The sequence below is a fragment of the Hemicordylus capensis genome, chromosome 1, assembly GCF_027244095.1.
Source record: "Hemicordylus capensis ecotype Gifberg chromosome 1, rHemCap1.1.pri, whole genome shotgun sequence".
Taxonomy (NCBI): domain Eukaryota; kingdom Metazoa; phylum Chordata; class Lepidosauria; order Squamata; family Cordylidae; genus Hemicordylus; species Hemicordylus capensis.
The window spans coordinates 84,059,800-84,082,796 of NC_069657.1; the positions used below are offsets into that span (position 1 = coordinate 84,059,800).

Genomic DNA, 22,997 nt, shown 5'->3' on the forward strand with positions numbered 1-22,997 from the left:
CCACGTGATCCGTGTCCAGCACCTCCACATGCTGCACAGCCGACTTGTGCTTTACTGCATGGGAGGGGCTGACCATGCCACCAGCAGCAGATGTCTTCTCACTCTCTTGCTCCCCACCTGTGCACTTTGAGGGATAGGAAAGCAGTGTGCCTCCCACTGGGACTAGTTCACAGAACTGCAGTGGGATGCACACTGGTGTCAGGTGCTACTGTGTGCAACAGCCCCAAAACTGCCTCACTGCATGCCTGGTACAGGGATGGTACCACCCTCTTGCTGAAGGTGGTGCATGAAGGGATGTTGTAGTCAGGGACAAGCAGTTGGAGCTGCCGACATTCACCACCTCGAATGGCTGGTCATCCAAAGCTATTATCTTTGCAATGGCCTGGGTGATGAGATGAGGCTTTGGGCAACCAGACGGCTTGCCTACCGACTGCACCCACTGTGTAGGCAACTTCCCCTGCTCGGGAGGAGGACCAGGTGCCTTGCTGCTGACGGAGGACACACCAGGCCTATTGCTGCCAGCAGAAGCATGCATCCCTGGGTGATGCTGTGGCAGGTGCTGCAGCATTCCTGTCGTAAGACACTTTGGGTCTTTACCCTGCAAACCTGTGTCCTATAGTGGATGCAGGCAGCATGATGTGTGTCACCATGGCAGAGCTAAAAGTTGTCCCACACCAGGTTGCTATCGGTCCAGCCACCACCACCCTATGTCAAGGGCTGAGAAGGTCCAGGTACTTCCTGCTCTTCCTCAGTCTCAGATGGGGAGGGTCGCACTCCCAATGGGGATTGGTGAGGTTGGAGAGAGTGATCTGGCTGGGCTAGCACCCAACAATGCTGCCACCTCCTCTGCCATGGGAAGAAGAGCTTCTTAACGGACAGAAGGACCTCTCTCCTAATTCTACCTCAGCCGCCATAGGCGGCTGCGCTGCAGGATCAGACTCCTCCAGAAAGGAGAGCCTCAATGCAACCACGTCAGTGGGGACTGAGATGACTCAGAGTAGGCCCCTCTGGCTGTCAGCCACCCTAACCAGCAGCATCCCTCCCTCTGCCTGCCACTCTGCTCCTGGCTGTGCTTTGCATCTTCCAGGACATCTTGGGATTTTAAAAAATGTAAGCCCTAACTCTGATGTGGCATGGCGGGTGGACTATGTATGCTCTGTGTGCTACACACACATAGAGCACTGTCTATAGCACTGTGGTGCACACCGAAGCAAGAAAAATTAACACCCCCCCAAGTAAAGAAGTAGGCTTTATTTTGGGGGTCTGTGCTTTTGAGGGGATCGAGCAACAATGTTGCTAGTTGAAGGGAAGGCAAAACAAAGGGCAGTGGATTACTGTGGCTTGTCTAAGTGCTAATAACCTGACTGGGGAGGGTGGGGCGGCGGGTGCCTCTCACCTTCTGGCATCTTCAGCTGGGATCTTCCATTCCGGCGTCTTTGGTTGGAGTCTGCCAGGTGTTGCTCTTGGAGGCACTCTGGGCCAAGCAGACACCAGAACTCAACAGCTGTGGGGAAGGGAGGTGGGCACCAGGCAGGCACCCACCCACCCAAATGAAACAGAAAAGCTCATAAAAGGGAAACAGAGAGTCTGACAGGCTGGGCATCAAACAGAACACACGAGCCTACAAAACCCAAAAATGAATCCTCCAGGCACATAAACAGCAGCAGCAAAGGTGCGACTTGGGGATGCAGAAGAAGAAAAAATCAGCATAGCAGCCCAGTTACTAAAGTTACTTGGGGCTTAGCGACAAGCAAGAATAAAAATTTCAAATAAAAAATAATAATAAAGCAGCAGCCAGTTAAAACTACTGGGGGCTGCTGGTACAATTAAAAAAATAACAATAAGGGGGAAAAATAAAGCAACTGCAAATTAAAAGGATTAATTAAAATTAATCGCCTGTTAAAAGGCCTGGTGGCCCAGACTGGTCCCAGCTGCTTCCTCCAGGGTATTCTGTTGAGGAGTGGGTGAGGGACTGTGGGTGGGGAGGTGGAGTGGCTGTGGTCTATAAGAACAATATCTCTCTGACCATGATCCCTGTTGAGGTGTCAGACCATATTGAATGTGTGTACTTAAGTTTGGGGGCCAGGGATAGACTGGGACTTCTGTTGGTGTACTGAACGCCTCGCTGCTCAATGGAGTCCCTAACTGAGCTGATGGACTTGGTCTCGGACTTGGTGTTGGAGTCCCCCAGGCTTGTGGTGCTGGGGAACTTCAATGTTCATTTCAGGACCACATTGTCTGGGGCGGCTCAGGAATTCATAGCGGCCATGACAACTATGGGCCTATCCCAAGTGGTCTCTGGACTGATGCACATTGCAGGTCACACGCTTGATTTGGTCTTTCACTCTGATCAGGGTGGTGTTCTCTGGTTGGGGACTCCTGTGATTTCCCCATTGCCATGGATAGACACCATCTGGTTAAGGTTGGACTTACAGTTACTTCAAACCTTCACAGGGGTGAGGAACCTTTTAGGATGGTCCGCCTGAGAAGGTTATTGGATCCCATAGGATTTCAAGAAGGGATTTAGTGTTGGCTCTGCCGGCGATCCTGTCGATGTCCTGGTGGAAAACTGGAACAGCAAACTCACTGGGGCAGTAGACATGATCGCTGCTAAGCATCCTCTCTGACCCACTTCAAAATTGGCCCCTTGGTATATGGAAGAACTACAGGGACTTAAGTGGTGAGGTAGATGACTGGAGCGCAAGTGGAGAAAGACTCTACTCGAATCCGACAGATTACAACATAAAGTGCATTTGAAGATCTATGCTTAGGCGATATGTGTGGCAGAGAAGCGATTCTATCTGGATCGTGATCCGTTGATTCCATAAGTAGATGGGTTCTGCGCCTGCGCAGGCACCTCTCGGGCCGACTAGGTAGCTCCTCGCGACGCCCAACTGCCCTTCTGCACGTGCTACTGATCACTACTTATACTGGGCGGTGGGCGTCTTCCGTTAGTTTCTGTTTGACCGCCATAGCGTTCAGACCTCGCTTGGGCTCCTCGGTAGCAAAAAGTATTTTATTTTCTTGACGGATATTATCGGCTATTTGGACTTTGGACTGTGTTTTGGACTGGAATAAGGCTTTACGGACTAGTTTTGGAGAAAGATCGGACGGATTTTTTGGATTGACCTGGACTGTTAACGACAAACGCTTGAGAAATGGAGACGAAAACGACCTTCAAGTGATGTGTGAGGTGTCGGGCTAAGTTGCCCTCCACCGACCACCACGATTCCTGTCTGCTATGCCTAGGAGAGGAGCACAACACAGGGGCTTGCAAGATCTGTTGTGCCTTCTCTAAGCAGACGAGGACAAACCGAGCTCTGCGTCTGAGAGCTGCCCTGTATGAAGACGCGCTGCGCCCTCCCACCCCTCGACCTGAAACACTGTTGACATTGGCATCGGGGAGGGAGGTACACGGAGCTGTAGATTCACAGTCTAAAACCGTGTCCACCGCTACACCTTTTAAGAGACCCTTGCAGATCTCTTCTAAGGAACAGAAGCGACGAGAAAAGAGGCTTCGTCAGGAGGCTGCGGAAGCTGCCAGTACGGGGCACTCTAGTCGGAGTGAACATAGGCGTGAGACCCATTCACCATCATTGGTGCAAGCTTCTAGTCCAGTAGCGGATGCTACGGCTTTGCAGGGCACACGCGCCCTGTCAGCATCGACATCGAAGCTTCCTCCGGCATCGACATCGAAGAAACCTTCGACATCGACGCCTTCGACATCGAAACCTTCGACATCGACGCCTTCGACATCGAAACCTTCGACATCGAAGGGAGAGCAAAGAGGAAAGGATCGCTCGGCTGCGACACCCTCGACATCGAAGGCGAGCAAGACTAAAGCCTCCTCGACATCGAGGCCGAGTGAGGACTCTCATCTGAGAAGGCGCCACTCACTGTCGCCAGCTCATACACCACAGCAATCTCCATCAACCCCAAGGCAACAAGGTAGCCAACGCTCTGATGGGAGCGCAACTTCGGCTCTCAGGAAGTTGATGGACTCTGGCCCTAACACTCCAGCGGAGTCCACTTTTCAGGGTTTCCTGAGTGCAGGATTGGACGATGAAGAGGATGATGAGGAAGCGGTAGAGAGTCTTCCACCTCCTAAGACTCCATCACTTTCCCCAAGGGCTGCAGCTGAGAGTTTACTTCAATCACCCATGGCTGTAGTGCAACCATTGGCAGGCGTCGCGGATGGGAGTATACGCCACCCTACTTCACAGCCTGAGCACACTTGTGGTTTCAGACATTCTTTGCCGCATGACTATGCGGAGTACCTAAGGTGGAAGGCCATGCAACCTGCCCTACAACAACCGGTGGTGAGAGGTGATGTGTCACCTGCACCTGGGAATGGAGAAGGTGTAGAAGACACCCCCCTGGAGGAGCAGGCTGTGCCTGTGAGGGCACCACAGGACAAGCCTAGTGGAAAGCGAAAGAGAAAGAGCACCCCGCCTCCTCCAAGTCCTTCATCCAAGGAATCGTCTCCAACTTCAACGCAACGGGATTTTGAGTCTGACTATTCAGATTCAGATCACGCCAGTCGGCAGGTGGAGCCTTCATCTGAGGCTCCACCGCGTTTATCAAGATCCCCGACAGAAGAACTCAAGGCCTACCATTCCCTAATCAGAGAAATGGCAGAGGCATTGGGTTTGGACTTGCAACTACCTGAAACGGAGTCTGCTGACCCTGTGTACAGCATGATGTTTCAGTCGAAATCTTCCCACCCTGTTTCTCTACCAATGATCCCTGCCATTGCCAAGGCGGCTAAATCAGCATGGGACAGCATACAATCGGCTAATCCGACATCAAAGCGCATAGAAGACTTATACAGGATCCTTGATGAAGAGAATACGTACCTGTTACGCCACCCGGATCCTAACTCCATGGTGGTGGATTGCGTGTCAACATCAAAAGGCAGCCGCCGGCATACAACTCCTGCGGACAAGGAGGGGAGGAAGATAGATGTTTTGGGTCGTAGATTATACGCCACATTGAGCCTAGCTATACGAATAACAAATTATGCAGCTTGTATGGCTCGGTACACCCATCTGCTGTGGGACAACTTGCTGCATGATTCAACATCAATGTCCCCAGGAGAGCTACAAGTGAAACTTCATGAGGTGTTTGACAAGACGACGTCGGTGACAAAACAGCAACTGAGCACGTTCAAGCACTTGGCAGAGACAGAGTCAAGGGCCATGGTGACCGCAGTCACAATGCGGCGCCATGCTTGGCTGCGCGCAACATCGCTCCAGGGGGACATGAAAGACCGGGTGGAGAACCTGGCTTTCGATGGAAAGGGACTTTTCCATGAGACCACAGATGCCACTATGGAGACTCTAAAAAAATCTAAATTCACTGCAAAAACGTTTATGGCACCTACCTCAGCACCTAGTACTCGCACGTACAGTTATAATAAACAGCGTGCATACCGTTATCAGGATAGGAGAGATTATAGGAGGCAGAATAGGCCCTATCAGTGCCCAAGGGGCTTCAACAACAACAACATCAAGAACAAAAACCAAAGCGCTAGGAACAGCAAAGAAAGTACAAAGCAATCTTTTTGATTACTCTGTCAGCCCACTGCATTTAAGATCAATTGTCAGGACCACTGTCATCGGCCCTGTAGTTGCCAGCCCATCCATCAGACTGGCAAGCCATGCTATAGCGTGGCACAACATAACATCGGACAAGTGGGTTTTGAGAATAGTGGAAACGGGTTATGCAATAGAGTTCACAACCCAGCCCCCGTTCTCAGGCCTGTGTTTCACGAAGTCAACACCAGTGCTGGAAGAGGAGGTGAAGGTGTTATTGGAAAAGGGGGCGATTGCTCCAGTGCAGTGGGCAGAGAGGTTGACCGGATTCTACTCCCGCTATTTTCAAATACCCAAGCGGGATGGAGGGATTCGGGCAATCATGGACTTGAGGGAACTCAACGATTTTGTCTGGACCCGGAAGTTCAGAATGACAACGTTGCAGGAAATTCTACCCTTCCTGGAACAGGAGGAGTGGGCGGCAACGTTAGATTTGAAAGACGCCTACTTCCATGTGGGCATCCAAGAGAATTACCGGAAGTATCTTCGTTTTACAGTGGGGGAGGCGATATATCAGTATGCAGTCCTCCCTTTCGGATTGTCAGCGGCCCCAAGGGTTTTCACCAAGGTGGTGGCAGTAATAGTTGCTTACCTTCGAACTCAAGGCCTGGTGGTTTACCCGTATCTGGACGACTGGCTCCTGGTGAGCAAGGACAGGAGGTTACTGGAAGCACAGATACAGATGCTCCTGCATCTTTTGGAGGACCTCGGGGTCACTGTGAACTGGAAAAAACCCAAATTTGGTACCAAGGAAACAGCTGAGCTTCATAGGGGCTACCCTGGATATGGAACAGCAGAGAGCGTTCTTGCCAAGGGAGAGATGCAGTCAGATCACTTCATTGGCAAGTCACTTCTTCTCCAATCCCGCACAAAGGGCGAGAAGCGTGCAAAGGCTGTTAGGCCTGATGGCCTCGTGCAACACGACCGTACGTTACACAAGGCTTCGGATGAGACCCCTGCACCGGTGGTACTTGGACCACTTTCGGCCCAATGTAGATAGCCAAAACATGCTACTGCGGCTCCCCAAGAAGGTGCTTGCTTCACTGCAGTGGTGGAGGACAGAGGCAAATCTCTTAAAGGGAGTACCATTCCGGCCTCTTCTTCCGACAGCGTGGGTCACAACAGATGCTTCCCTTCAGGGATGGGGAGCACACTGCGGCCAGGATTGCACCCAGGAGCAGTGGACGCCTCAACAGGCCCTACTACATATCAACTACCTAGAACTGTTAGCCGCGTTCTTAGCACTGAGGGCTTTCGAACCCCAGCTGAGGGGTGTTGTGGTGCAAATCCACTTGGACAATACTACAGCAATAGCTTATCTGAACAGGCAGGGGGGTACGGTCTCACCAACACTTTGCACCTTGTCAATGAAATTGTGGAACTGGTGCATCATGCATGCCATTTATCCAGTGGCAATTCACATCCGGGGTGTGGACAATCACATAGCAGATGCTCTGAGTCGGAGCACGCAGATCAACCAGAAACACGAGTGGGAACTCAAACTGGAGTGTGTCAGAGATCTCTTCAGTCTCTGGGGTACCCCCGCGGTGGATGTATTTGCCACAGAGGGAAACAAGAAGTGCAAGAGATATTGTTCTCGTGCGGGGATAGGTGTGGGGTCTCTAGGAGACTTATTTCAATATGTGTGGAACAGGGGACTCCTTTACCTATTTCCACCCATGCCACTTCTCAATCGGGTGTTGGCACAGATTCTGAGGGACAGGGCCAATTGCATACTGATCGCCCCGTGGTGGCCACGTCAAGCGTGGTTTGCCCTGCTGCTTCGCCTGTGCAGAGGAGACTTTTACCGTCTACCAGCAGTGTCGGATCTCCTACAGCGGGCGGAGGGAAGGATACTACACCCAGAAATCCAAACACTGAAATTAACAGCGTGGAGAATAAACTTCTGAGAACTATTCTGTTGAATAGTAGACGGAAGTCAACTAGGCGTAGCTATTTATGTAAATGGAGAAGGTTTAGGGCATTTGCAAAATTAAATAAGTTCAATGCAAAACGGGCATCAGTGCGCCAGGTTTTGCTGTATTTGACAAGTCTAAAATTAAGGGGCTTAGCAAATGTTTCTTTGAAGGTACATTTGGCAGCTTTATCCTCTAAACTCCCAGGATGGGATGGAAAGACTGTATTTACACATCCTGAATGTAGAAGGTTTATGAAGGGACTGAATAATATGTACCCACCGCTTAAGGAACCTTTAGAGCAATGGAGTTTGTCATTGGTTCTTTCGGCATTGACAGAACAACCGTTTGAACCACTGCATGAGGCTAGCCTGAGGTTGCTAACGCTTAAGACTGCATTCCTCATAGCAATAACCACAGCAAAAAGAGTGGGTGAATTGTCTGCGTTGAGAGCAGACAAGCCTTACACCCTGTTCTACCCACATAAAGTAGTTATGAGGCTTGATCCTAGTTTCCGCCCTAAGGTGGTCACAGAATTCCATCTGAATCAGGAGGTGGTCTTGCCGACCTTTTTTAAGGACCCATAGACAACATTGGAGATAGCGATTCACTCGTTGGATGTACGCAGGTGTTTGTTGTACTATTTGAAAGGGACAAAAGAATTCAGAAAGACAAATAAGCTGTTTGTGGCTTACAAGGGCAAGTGTAAGGGAAAACCAGTGTCTAGACAGCGTATTGCACATTGGTTGGTGGAGCTGATCCTATTAACTTATAGGCTGCAGGGGGTTACCCCACCTAAGACAGTAAGAGCTCACTCTACCAGGGCTTACTCGACATCAGCAGCTCATCTTTCCGGCATTAAGATGGATGACATCTGTGTGGCTGCAACCTGGTCTTCACAGCAGCCGTTTGTAAAACATTATGCAGTGGACCTCCGCATGGCGCGCCAGGCGGAATATGGGCGAAGTGTTTTGAAAAGGGTGTTGCCGTAGAAGGCATCCTTCTGCACCCGCCCCCAAAGGGGAGCAGCTAACTAATCACCCATCTACTTATGGAATCAACGGATCACGATCCAGATAAACAGGTTGCTTACCTGTAACAGGTGATCTGGTAGTGATCCGTTGAATCCATAAGACCCACCCAGAAACCAACCCCACTGCAGAAGTATGAGGCTCAGACAGAACATTGGGAAGCAGATTGCAAAGCGGTCTGCACAGAAAACTAACGGAAGACGCCCACCGCCCAGTATAAGTAGTGATCAGTAGCACGTGCAGAAGGGCGGTTGGGCGTCGCGAGGAGCTACCTAGTCGGCCCGAGAGGTGCCTGCGCAGGCGCAGAACCCATCTACTTATGGATTCAACGGATCACTACCAGATCACCTGTTACAGGTAAGCAACCTGTTTTTTCTACCTGTATTGCATACGCAAGTTCACATCTGGTGGAGCTGTTTAGGGTTGTGAGAGGCCTAGTATTTGTCCCTCCTCCCTTGAATCAAAATCTGGAACCATCAATTACCCGCTGTGACGTATTTAATGAATTCTTTGTGGAAAATATCCCTCTTATTCGGGCTGACTTAGATTCCGTCTCCACAATTACTTCAGTGTCTGATGTGGAGGTGTCCAGAGACTCCTCTTGTGTGGTTAAGTTTTATCAGTTTCAGTTTGTGATTCCTGAGGATGTGGACAAGCTGATTGGAATGGTGCAACCTACTACCTGATCTCTTGATCCTTGCCCGATATGGCTTATACTATCTGGCAGGGGGGTTGTTGTAGAAGGCCTGGTAGAGATTATAAATGCATCTCCAAGGGAAGGCAGGATGCCTCCTTGTCTTGAGGCAATTATTAGATCGCTTCTGAAGAAGCCTACCTTGGATCCCTCAGAGTTGAGCAACTACAGGTCTGTTTCCAATCTCCCATGGTTGGGCAAGGTAATTGAAAGGGTGGTGGCCTCCCAGCTCCAGGTGGTCTTGGAGGAAACTGATTATCTAGACCCATTTCAAACTGGCTTTCGGGTGGGCTATGGGGTGGAGACTGCCTTGGTTGGCCTGATGGATGATCTCCAATTGGGAATTGATAGAGGAAGTGTGACTCTGTTGGACCTTTTGGACCTCTCAGCAGCTTTCGATACTATTGACCATAGTATCCTTCTGGAGCATCTGAGGGGGTTGGGAGTGGGAGACACTACTTTGCGGTGGTTTCGCTCCTACCTCTCGGACAGGTTCCAACTGGTGTCCCTTGGAGACTGTTGTTCTTCAAAATCTGAACTTTTGTATGGTGTCCCTCAGGGCTCCGTATTGTCTCTGATGTAGTTTAGTATCTACATGAAACCGCTAGGAGAGGTCATCAGGAGATCTGGTGCAGAGTGCTATCACTATGTTGATGACACCCAAATCTACTTCTCCATGTCAACATCATCGGGAGGGGGCATAACCTCTCTAAATGCCTGTCTGGAGGAGTCAATAGGTTGGATGAGGGATAACAAACTAAGACTGAATCCAGATAAGACAGAGGTACTCGTTGTGTGGGGTCGAAACTCAGGAGATGAGATTGATCTGCCTGTTCTGGATGGGGACACACTTCCCTGGAAGGAACAGGTACACAGTCTGGGGGTGCTTCTGGATCCGAGCCTCTCCCTGGTGTCCCAGGTTGAGGCAGTGGCCAGAAGTGCCTTCTATCAGCTTTGGCTGATATGCCAGCTGCGTCCGTTTCTTGAGATAAACTACCTTAGAACTGTGGTACATATGCTAGTAATCTCCAGACTGGATTACTGTGATCGTTCTATGTGGGGCTGCCCTTGTGTGTAGTCCAGAAACTGCAGCTGGTTCATAATGCATCAGCCAGGTTGGTCTCTGGGTCATCTCGGAGAGACCATGTTACTCCTGAATTGAAAGATCTACACTGGCTGCCAATAAGTTTCTGGGTAGCATACAAGGTGCTGTTTATAACCTATAAAATCTAAAGGGCTTGGGCCCTGGGTATTTAAGAGAACGTCTTCTTCGTCATGAACCCCATTGACAATTGAGATCATCAGGAGAGGTCCATCTGCCGTTGCCACCGGCTCGTTTGGTGGCTACTCAGGGATGGGCCTTCTCCGCTGCTGCCTCAGAGCTTTGAAACGTGCTCCCTGCTGAAATAAGCGCCTCTCCATCTCTGACAACTTTTAAAAAGTCTTTGAAAATGCACCTGTTCACTCAGGCTTTTAATTAAATATTGTTTTAACAGTTTTATCATCGTTTTAAAAATATAAGTTGTAATGTTTTAACTTTTTCTATGTCATTTATTTTGTGTTAACTACTGATCTAAGTTTTTTTGTTATTTTAACTAATGTTTTAGCTTTTTGTTTGTTGTAAACTGCCCAGAGACATGAGTTTTGGGCGGTATAGAAGTATGTCAAACAAACAAACAAACAAACAAACAGACACATGAAATAAGCCAGCAGGTACTTGTGCTCGCTCTCCCCCCACTCCCACTCACTAGGGCAGACCAGCCCATACCAGCAGCAGCAGTCTCTGTTCAATGCTGCTGCAATCTCTTTCTTATCTTTTCTCCTCCGAGGCACAAATGGCTCTCTGCCCATAAGCAGTCCCTTAAATACATTTTGAAACGTCCTTTTTTGGCCTCCCTGCTCCCTCCCCCACAGCCAATGGAGTTACAGCCCAGTGAGTGACAGAATTGAGACAAAGGAAATTGAACATGCTTATGTACCAATAGGACCTGCTGCTTTATGAATGGAGCACTGTAAAATGACAGTGGCTATTCCAAAGCAGGTCAGGACCATCACCCTTTCCTATTTAAATAATGTACAGTGTGGGTAATTAAAATTGAGACTGTTTTTTTCCATTCAGGTGCAACAGACACTGAGCATCCTTCAACAACTGGCCACTGCTATGGGTCCAAACATCAAGCAACATGTGAAAAACCTGGGCATTCCTATCATCACAATCCTTGGAGACAGTAAGGTATATTTGCATACATATCAGTGCAGCCTTTAGGAACATGGGCTGTTGTGCATGTTCTCCAATATTCCAGTGGTAACCCCCACCCCTTTTTTGTAAGCTGTTCACTGGAAGGGCTGGCTGTAAATGGAAATTTCATTTCTTGATTTGCACACCTAGTGGCTGTATAGTGCTTAAAATTAATTATTTGAGATTGAAACCATGCCTATTACAAGTTTTCTTGTGTGAATGTAGCATAATCTAACACTGAGGTATCCCTTTTGCTATTAAAGTTTGTGTACAGGGTGCTGGGAGGAAGGGATCCACAAGTTATGCAGGCAAGTCTTTTTAACAAAATAAAACCCCCATAAACCTCTTGCTCTTCAAATATTAGCTGGGGCTGAGGGCTTGTGTATTCATACTGCCCCAAAAGGTAGACAGCAAGGCGTAGACACTTATTTTCTGCCAACTGGGGCTAGGAGTTAGACTGAGGGGAAGCAAGCAGCTTCCCTTTGAAAACAGTGCAATGCAGATAGACTGGACATGTGTTCAGATGTGCACTTGGATGCATATCTGAGTTTTTCCTGCCAACCCATTATCTTAGAATGCAAGGGCAAATACCTTTTCGCATCTAAGAGAGAGAGACCTGTATGCAAAGACAGATTTATGTGCCATATCACTTGCAGAGTTAGGAATCAGTGTAAGTCAGATGCTGTTCCAAGTGAAGGTGCTGTCTAACTCCACGCGCAATTTTAGATTGGCAGGGACTAAAAATTCTGTGGCAGGGAGAAATGCATATGCAACTCAGTGCAGAGCAACAGCATCTTCACTTATGCTTGTGGTTTGGTGTCCAGCAAATAAGTGCATGGAAGATGGCTTCACTGCGTGGATTTCTTTCGTTGAATTGGGGTGAAGAGGAGGAGTGAAAAGAAAACTGTCCTTTTGTCCTATACCTTATCTCACCCGCCCCCCCACCCATCCGCAATGATTATTCTGCATGTGCCACACACAACTGAAATGAAGGTCCATAATACATATTTTATTTCCCCCCAAGGGTCTTGGTTCCATGACTTTGATCTCACTAGGAACTGTGGAAAAGCAAACTGTAAACTACTTCCAGGTTATCAATTTATGCTCAAGATGTTGTGTGTCATTTGATCAGATTGTCTCCGGTAGTCCATCTTTTAGCCTTCATAAATGGCATGCTATTCAGCAAAATGTAGCAATTAAGAGGTGAAAGGCATTAGGCTTTGCTAGAGTGCTTGTAGATTTCTTGTGTTGCATTCAGTTGGCACTTGATAGAATCAACAGTCTCTTCTGCCGTTTGGAATGGCTAACTTTAATGCCGAACACTTTCTGGTAGGAGTGCTCATGACCTTCATTATCAGGATCGACTTGATCCCAGTAATGATCAAATCGTGTACTCCATCTCAGGGGTAGTCTGGATCACACTGAGCAAATAAATCGGATCTCTGTAGGGGATCCGTGGTCCCTCACAACTGGGTTTTCTGTGCCTGTGCAGGAAGCCCATAGAGGAATCTGTAGTTCCGTATAGGTGCTCTCTGGCCCTTCAAGGCGTAGTGATATTGGAACCTACAAAGTTGTCTGTAGAGCACTTCTCTCTTCAGTTCCTTCTCGCCCGCCACTTGTGGTGCCTCGTGACGGATCTGCTCCTGTTCCCTCGTTCCTTTGAGAAAGTGAATATTGTTAAATGGACTGTTTGCTTGGTTTTGACTTGGACTGATTTTCTGACAACTCTTTTATCTGATCTTCTGTGCTTGACTGGACTGTATTTTTGACTACTCTTCTATCTCTCAGATTTACTGTTACTTGGATTGTTTGACCTCGGACTGTGTTTTTACTATTCTCTGGCTTGTGTGTTCTGGACTTGGCATTCTAACTCTGATTTGGGTGGCCTCAGAAAGCTTTTTGGACTTGGCTATGTCTACTCTAAAAGTTTTTAAAGGTGTGCAACTTGCAGAGGTACTATGCCCTCTTCTGACGGCCATGCTGACTGCCTCATATGTTTGGAGGATAGTCGTAATACAAATACCTGCAAGGTCTGTTTGTCATTTAAGAAAAAGACCCGTTTAAGCAGGGAATTACAACTGAAGGCCTCTTTTATATGAAAATATTCTCCATCTGGCGACTCGGTGACCAAGCCCTCCATCTCCGCCAAAAAGCGCGATGTTTAACCTCTCTGCACCTTTGGTGCCCGTCTTGGCATCAACCCCATCGACATCCACAGCGTCTGCAGCTGCAGATTTTTAAAAATCCGTGGAAAGAGGGAGAGAGCACTCCTGGAAACACAAGCATGACCAACATAGCTCTTCTACGGGGGAAGTCATGAGACGCATGCTTCAACCTTGAAACCACTTTCGCCGCTCTCCGCTTTGCCAAAGTCGCACTCAGCACCCAAGCCCTCGACTTTGTCTTCTGCTAAAACCCATTGCCTTCCACAGTGCAGCCAGCCGCCTCCTATTCTCTTCGTCGTCCTCCAAGTTTTCGCTACTGGCAGCTTCAGTTCCAGCCCTTCAGCATTGAGGAACAAAAGCTTCCCGGGACATCCGACATGGTCAGGTCGCTCAGCGTAGATCTGTACTCCTCCAGCTCAGAGGCGTTCAATGTCTTTGACACCTGTGCCTCATTGATCAGCGTTAACTTCAGTTACTCTGAATCCCGGACACTCACCTTAGTTGACACTGGTTACTTCGACCCTGGTGCTGTCGGCACTGACTACTTTTGTGCCTCTGCAACTGCTCTACATCTCTCTCCTGTTTGTTCAGAGCCGCCGTCACTTACAGTGATTTTGCATGGATCGATGCTTGCCCAGTCTCCTCTCTTCCTTTTGCTTTTGCAGCCTGCTGCACCTTCTTTGATCTCTTCGGCGCTGGCAAACCTACTTTGGAAGGGACTGGAGAGCCTACTCGGTTCTACTAACTCAGTGCCCTCAGGTTCTACCTTCAAAGGCTTTACCTTGTCCCAGGGTCTTGACACTGACAAACTTGGTTCGCCTCTGGCTATTCCTAAATCCCCTACAGGTGGACCATCCATCACGAGACCAGCTTGCCCATTGGCTGTGCCCTCGAGGGAGCGCTTCCACTTTTCAGCCTCCTATGTTCCTAGGGATCCTCTGGCCTATAGCAGCTCTCCAGGGGATTTTGATGCACCACATTTGAGGGCAAGGGAGAGCAGGGGGAGAGTAACTGGCCTTACCCAACCCCAGCACAGTACCTCCAGTGACTGTTGCTGGTTTCTATCTCATGTATCTTTTTAGATTGTGAGCCCTTGGGGGACAGGGATCCATCTTATTTATTTGTTCTTTCTCTGTGTAAACCGCTTTGAGGCATTTTTGGAAGGGCGGTATAGAAATCGAAAATAATAATAGTAGTAGTAGTAGTATCATGGCTGAATGGGGATTTGAACTCGGGTCTCCCCGGTCCTAGTCCAGCACTCTAACCAGTGCACCATGCTGGCTCTCACATTCTCTTAACAATTCCCCAGAATAACAGTTCCCCAGAATTGCAAGAATATAGATGGTGGAAATCGATGCCCTTCTGGGTCAGCTTTTCCAACACCTCTTACTCTGGATCCTGCTGACCCTTTTAAACGCCCTGCCACACCAGCTACTCCTTTGAGGCCTGCTACGCTGATACCCAGGACCCCACCGCCTACACCTATGTTGCCAGTATTGCCTGTTCCTGAGCTCCCATCTGTGCTTGCGCCTCCTCAAACTCCTGCTCCTCTGGAGGCCCCGGGTCCTGCAGCCCTTGTGATACCATCTGTGCCTGGACAGCCTGTTCCTCCTGCAGTACCTTGCCCTAGGACTCCATTGCCTGAGGATCCTGATGGGGAGTCTTATTATTCTTTATTTTAATTTTATTTGATTTCTACAACACCCTTCCAAAAATGGCTCAGGACGGTTTACGTTAAAATAAAAACAATTAAAATCAATTAACAGTTAAAATTTAAAAATTATAAAACAATATAAAACCAATTAACAATTAAAACATTTAAAACAGCTTAAAAACCCTGGAAAACCAGGCCAAACAGATAGGTCTTAAGGGCTCTCTTGAAGAGCAATAATGAATTATGCATCCAATCCTGACTCTGAGATCTCAGAATCTCCAGCTGGTATGTCACCAGATGATAATGTGGCAAACCAGCCGTCTAACTCTCTGACAAGAGGAGACTAAATCCTACTGGGTGCAAATACAGGAGATGGTGAGGGCTTTCAGGATGCACCCCCTCCTGTGAATACTATCAAAGATCCTGTTTATGGCTATCTTTCTGTCACATCTGTAGCTCACCCTACTGCGTTGCCCATGCTCCTGATTCTGGTCACTGTCTCCAAAGTCTGTCCCAGTGACATCCACTCTTCCTTATAAGAAGATGGAGAGCCTGTTTTGAGTCCAAGAGGCTGCTTGCCCTTTTCTGTTCAGACACCCAGCACTGAACTCACTGGTGGACTGTGCAGGTGACAGAAATGGCTAAGGCTTTGGGCCTAGAACTGAAGGCGCCAACATCTAAACCCAAACAAAGACCAGAAAATTCAGAATGATCTTCTTACAGACTGTTGTTCCTTTACTCATGAAGGATGACTGGTTCGTGACTCATCAAGGATGCCTACTTCCATGTGGGGATACACCCTGCACATAGGAAGTACCTACACTTCACTTTGGGTCAACGGGTTTATCAGTATGCATTACTCCCATTCGGACTTCCCACAGCCCCTATGTTTTCACGAAGTGTCAGTGCCATCATCGTGCATTTCAGAACACAGAGTGTCCTAATTTACCCATACTTAGACTGGCTGCTAATGTCAGACAGCAAGGAGACCCTAATTTCTCAGGTTCAGTTCACGCTGGATCTGATAAGGGATTTAGGAATGACAGCGAACCTAAAGAAACCTGTTTGACTGCTGCAAGTGCATATTCAGTTCATCGCTGCAAGCTTGGACTCTCATACAAAAGAGGGCTTATCTTCCTGGAGAAAGGAAACAACGGATAACAAACCTGATCTCCACATTGGCTCTCAATCCAAGCAAACGGCATGATTTATACAAAGACTGCTAGGTCTCAAGGCCTCCTGCACGGCTACTGTGCCTCACGCAAGGCTTCATATACGAAGGCTCCAAAGTTGGTTACTGTCGTGTTCAAACTGAACTCCAAAAGTCAGAACATATGGCTGCTTCTTCCACCACCCATCTTAAAATCATTGCATTGGTGGACCAAGCCAGACTCTTAACTCTAAATGTATGCCTATTAAACTGCATACATGGTCCATAACACTGATGTTGGATGCCTCTCTAACAGGCTGGGGACCACACTGCAGGGGCCTCCATTCCCATGGCATCCAGATGCCCCAACAGTGGTCCCTTCATATCAATTTTCTAGAACTTGTCACATTTTTCCATGCCCTACTATTCAAATCCCCGCTGGTACTATATCAGGCAGCAGCAATATAGGAAGATGCTGAAAGGCATCATTTCATACTGTGTGGGAGGAGGCAATGGTAAACCCCTCCTGTATTCTACCAAAGAAAACCACAGGGCTCTGTGGGCGCCAGGAGTCAAAATCGACTTGACGGCACACTTTACTTTACTACTCACCCCATGGTGGCTACAGCAACCGTGGTTCCCAATCCTGTTCTGGTTGTCTCACAGTCACCACCAATGACTTCCGCCCCACCAGAATCTTCTGTCCCAACAGGTGGGCCGTGTCCTTCATCCTGACCTCCAGATGTTGAATCTGACGGCCTGGAAAATCAATTATTAGATACTATTCTCTTGAATGAGAGGAAGGAGTCAATATTTTGGAACTACATGTGCAAGTGGAAACGCTTCATGTCCCATGCTGCCTCCAAGGGCTTTGACTCCAACACAACCATCCATCAAATCCTTCTATACTTAATGGGTTTAAAGCATTCTGCGCTATCAAATACATCTCTCAAGCTCCATCTTGGAGCACTCTCCACAAGACACCCAGGCTGGGATGGGCATTCAGTCTTTTCACATCCTGATTTTAAAAGGTTCCTCAAGGGTATAAACAACCTTTCTCCACCTGTCAGGGAACCTATCAAGCCTTGGAGTCTCTCGTTGGTCTTGTCCTCTCACTGAACACCCATTGGAGCCACTCTTCTCCACTAGCCTCAAGTCCTTGTATTTAAAAGTTGCCTTCCTCATTGCTATAACATTGGCACGTCGTGTCAGTGAACAACAGCTCTCTGCACTGATTCTCCATACACCAATTTCTGCCTGGTCAAGGTAGTTCTCCGGACAGAGCCCTCCTTCACCCCCAAGATAGTCTCAGACTTTCACTTAAATCAAGATATCTTTCTACCTTATTTTCTCCCTTCTGGAGAAATCTGTGCACTCGCTGGATTTGAGATGGTCTTATTACCTAAATAGGACTAAACCATTCAGATGAACCAACAAATGTTTTGTCTCTTATAAAAGAGAGAACAAGGGTCGGCCTATCTAGACGAAAAGGCTTTCTCATTGGCTCATGGAACTCAACTTCATGTGCTATAACCAACAAGAAGTAAAAAAACCCAAAAACCCTCAAGATCAGAGCACATTCTACTAGAGTTATGGCCATGATGTTAGCTCACATGCCTGCCATCAGTATGATATACATTAGTAAAGCAGCCACGTGGTCTTTGGATCTGCCATTTGTTAAGCGCTATGATGTGGACATCCACTTGGTGGCGGAGGCCAACTTTGGTCGGGCAGTTCTCATAAAAGTACTCTTAATATCCTAGCTCCCACCTCCATTCTGGTGAGCTTGTTAATAACCCAGGTTGTGAGGGAACATCGATCACCACAAAGATAAACAAGTTACTTACCTGTAATGGGTGATCTTGCTGGTGATCCATGTTCACTCATAACACCTGTCCGACCTACCCTGCTACTAGGATTACTTCCACAGTTATAGTGCCTTACTTAACTCCATCTGTGGACATGCTGCTTTGCTCATAGCATTGGCTGATCAGGAACTGAGGAGAAAGGTGCTCTCCTGCCGAAAATAATGGTCATGCTACGTGCATGGTTTGGTGGAGCTGAAGAGTACCTCATGGAGCTTTGAATTCTTTTGAGAGACTGACTGGGCAGGTGCAGAACCCAGGTTGTGAGTGAATATGGATCACCAGAAAGATCACCGGTTATGGGTAAGCAACCTGTTCTACCACCTCTTCCTTGGTACCATTTCAATGTGGTATTATGGTATCAAATCTATTTCCTTTTTCAGAGACACTCTTCACTGATGGAAAATGCTCTTATGGGGCTTCCATCATCTCAGAACTGATTAGTTGGCCTATATGATGCACAGCCCTATTTTCTGGCACATAAACTTTCTGAACAGAAATAGGGGGGAAGTGCCCTTGAAAACACATTCCAGAACTTTGCCCAATTGACTGACTTATTCCTCTTGAGGATTAACATTTGGATATTTTGTGTCTGTTTCAGAGCAATGTACGAACAGCTTCCCTTGCAACTGTGAATGCCTGGGTAGAACAGACAGGTATGAAAGAGTGGTTGGAAGGGGAGGATCTGTCTGAAGAGCTCAAGAAAGAGAACCCATTCCTAAGGCAAGAGGTAAGAATTGTAAATGAGCTTGCTTTTATCACTTGTAAAGATGAAATTGATTGCCTTAACATTCTGTTGAATTCTGTGGATAAATATTGATACTGTACTGAAACAGTGCCTTTACTGTACTGTACTGTACTGTACTGTAATCTCCCTGAAGATGCTGGGTTCCAGTGTCCCAAAAACGACTCCCAGTTTTTTGAAGTAGTTATTCAAGAGCAAAGGGATGGACTGTAGACCAGTGACAGCCACTGTTGATCTGTTTCTGTATATTCTTGCCACACACCTTGTGCTCTGTCTTCTCCATCTGTCTCGGTTTTTTTTCTTAATGGCATGGCTTGTGGGTGTGCTTAGCTGGGACTACATGGTGCTAGTGTTGTAACATTGTATCTAGAGAGTATCTACACAGTGCTGAGTGTGGGGCCACTGCAATTGCTCTGCATACCTTAGCACCTTACTACATGGATGCATCCTTGCTCAGTTTCTGCTCATAGTGGTAGCTAAGTAATATCCATCACTCCACTTATAGTTGCTTTCATTGTCCTTCAGCAGGTACTTCCCACTTCATCTTGGACAGTGTCATCTCATGTTTTCTGGGGTTGGAGCAGGATGTTTTGGGGTGATAAAACACACCTAAAATAAACTATATGCTGATACTGTAGTTGCATTTGAGAAATTTTTTGTAGGGCATGAGTGATATTGCTGAGAACTTTCTGAAACTCTTGAGATTGCAATTTAAAAAAAAAAACACGTTGGCTGCCCAGATGAGTTATGGTAATGTGGTGATACTAGATATTCACATATCAACTTGATAATGTAGCCAATAGATTTTGCAGATTGTTTTTGTAAGATTGTTTTGTGACTCCTGAGGATGTGGACAAGCTGCTTGGATCGGTGAGGCCTACCACTTGTTCTCTTGACTCTTGTCCAACATGGCTTCTTCTGTCTAGCAGGGAGGCTGTTGTAGGTGGCCTGGAGAAAATAAATGTTTCTCTGAGGGAGGACAGGATGCCTCTTTGTCTTAAGGAGGCAATCATTAGACCTCTTCTAAAGAAGCCTGCATTAGATTCCTCAGAGTTGGGCATTTATAGGCCTGTCTCCAACTTCCTGTGGCTGGGCAAAGTAATTGAGAGGCTGGTGGCCTCTCAGTTCCAGGCGGTCTTGGAGGAAACTGATTATCTAGACCCATTTCAAACTGGCTTTTTGGCAGGCTATGGGGTGGAGACTGCTTTGGTTGGCCTGAGTATGATCTCCAATTGGGAATTGACAAAGGAAGTGTGACTCTGTTGGTCCTTTTGGATCTCTCGGCGGCTTTCAATTCTATCAGTCATAGTATCCTTCTGGAGGGGGTTGGGGATGGGAAGCATTATTTTACAGTGGTTCCGCTTCTACCTCTCGGACAGGTTCCAGATGGTGTAGATTGTAGATTGTTGCTCTTCGAAATCTAAGCTTAAGTATGGTGTCCCTCAAGGCTCCGTACTCTCTCCAATGCTTTTTAACATCTACAGTGGTCCCTCTACTTACGAAATTAATCCGTTCCGAATGCACATTTGTAAGTCGAAAAATTCGTAAGTCGAAAAGCGGTTTCCCATAGGAATGCATTGGGAACGGATTAATGCGTTCCGGAGCCTAGAAAAAAGACCCAGACCCCCAGTAAGGCTTGCAAACTGCACAGGAACATTTCTTTTCAAGAATAAACAGGCAGTAAACAGGCAGGCAAGTCAAGGAAACCCCATCTAAAAATTTGTAAGTCGAGGAAACCCCATCTAAAAATTTGTAAGTCGAGGAAACCCCATCTAAAAATTTGTAAGTCGAGGAAACCGGATCTAAAACTGCCGTTTGTAACTCGAAAAATACTTATGTCGAGTAGTTTGTAAGTCGAGGGACCACTGTACATGAAACCGCTGGGAGAGATCATAAGGGAATTTGGAGCTGGGTGTTATCAGTATGCTGAGGACACCCAGATCTACTTCTCCATGTCAACTTCTTCAGGAGCTGGCATATCCTCCCTAAATGCCTGCCTGGAAGCAGTAATGGGCTGGATGAGGGAGAATAAACTGAAGCTGAATCCAGATAAGACGGAGGTACTTACTGTGCGGGGTCAGAACTCTAGAGACTATTTTGATCTACCTGTTCTGGATGGGGTCACACTTCCCCCAAAGGAACAGGTTCGCAGTCTGGGAGTACTTCTGGATCCACACCTCTCCTTGATTTCTCAGGTTGAGGCGGTGGCCAGGGGTGCTTTCTATCAGCTCTGGCTGATACGCCAGCTGCGTCAGTTTCTCGAGATCAGTGACCTCAAAACAGTGGTACATTTGTTGGTAACCTCCAGACTTGACTTCTGTAATGCGCTCACGTGGGGCTGTCTTTGTACATAGTCCGGAAACTTCAGTTGGTTCATAATGCGGCAGCCAGGTTGGTCTCTGGTTCATCTCGGAGGGACCACATTACTCCTTTGTTGATGGAGTTACACTGGCTGCCAATAGGCTTCCGGGCAAAATACAAAGTGCTAGTTATAACTTATAAATACCTAAACAGCTTAGGTCCTGGGTATTTAAGAGAGCGTCTTCTTCGCTACGAACCCCACCACCCATTGAGGTCATCTGAGGAGGTCCATCTCCAGTTACCGCCAACTCATTTGGTGGTCACACAGAGATGGGCCTTCTCGGCTGCTGCCCCAAGATTGTGGAATGTGCTCCCTGCTGAGTTACGATCCTTCCCATCTTTGGCTATTTTAAAAAAACTTTTGAAACCCCCCCCCCTTTTTTTTTACCCAAACCACCTCAGGTTTTTAACTTAAAAATACTGTTTGTTAATTTTATGGTTTTTAAATTATTGTATTGCTTTAACTTTTATATGTGTTTTAATTGTTAGCCGCCCAGAGACGGTTCGGGGTATAAATATAAAAGTTTGGGCGGGGTATAAATTTAATAATTAAATAAATAAATTTAGTAAGTAAGTGGTTAGGTATGAGCACACTCGTTTTAAGCTTTACTATTCAATTAGCCAGGATGGATTACTTTGTGCTGAATTCAAGGATTCTTACTGCTTGGTGCCAGCCTGTGGTCCAGACACAGCTGCTCTCCTCTCCATCCACTAGTAGGCAGTATCTAAACAAAAGATCTATGCTTTTCTTACAGCTTCTAGGTTGGCTGGCTGATAAGTTGCCCACTCTCCGCACTGTCCCATCAGACTTAGTTATATGTGTGCCTCACCTGTACTCTTGCCTGGAGGATCGAAATGGAGATGTCCGTAAAAAGGCACAGGATGCTCTGCCATTCTTTATGATGCATTTGGGGTTTGACAAGATGGCCAAAGCCACTGGCAAGCTGAAGGTATTGCAAATACACATAACTTTCTCTCTAGTGTGAGCCAATATATATATTCTGTGCAAGTACATGTGTAAAGAATTCTGTGCAAATACATGTGTAAAGGTGGAAGGAAGGAGAACTATCATAGGTAACTTCTGGAAAATTAATACTTGCACATTTATAATCCTCAACATGGTGTAATTTGCCATGAAGACATCATCAGAATTAATGTGTTTGAAATGCATTTGCATATTGGGTGAAGAATGGTAAGTGTGAATCAGTATAGCTGGTGCTTGGAACATGGTTAATTCTTCCTGTGTTGATATCCAGGGAACTGTCTGTTTGGAAAGCTATTTTTAACGTAGTAACTTAAAAAGTAGAAGAAATATGGCATATAGGCACTGAGCTTGTAGAAGTGGACATTGATTCCTTGAAGCTCTTATTCTTTCTCTTTAGCCAGCCTCAAAAGACCAAGTACTGGCCATGCTTGAAAAAGCCAAAGCCAATATGCCTGCCAAACCTGCTCCGCCGACTAAGACATCTTCTAGAGCAGTAGGAGCAGCTCCAGCCAAGTGTCAAACTGCATCAGGTAATCTTGCTTCATCCCACCAACTCCCTGCCCTGCATTTGAAAATGCCAAATTTTAAGACGAGTTGA

The 22,997-nt window shown here is 47.2% G+C and overlaps 1 protein-coding gene across 6 annotated transcripts in view; it reads left to right on the forward strand.

Moving 5' to 3' along the window:
- CKAP5 (cytoskeleton associated protein 5) overlaps positions 1 to 22,997 on the forward strand; it is a 155,547-nt gene that overhangs the window by 78,642 nt on the left and 53,908 nt on the right. For all 6 annotated transcript variants that reach the window (XM_053275325.1, XM_053275304.1, XM_053275295.1 and 3 more), the window contains 4 exons: positions 11,355 to 11,468; positions 18,910 to 19,038; positions 22,170 to 22,364; positions 22,797 to 22,929. In XM_053275325.1, coding sequence (XP_053131300.1) covers positions 11,355 to 11,468; positions 18,910 to 19,038; positions 22,170 to 22,364; positions 22,797 to 22,929 — 571 coding nt within the window. The remainder of the gene's footprint in view (positions 1 to 11,354; positions 11,469 to 18,909; positions 19,039 to 22,169; positions 22,365 to 22,796; positions 22,930 to 22,997) is intronic.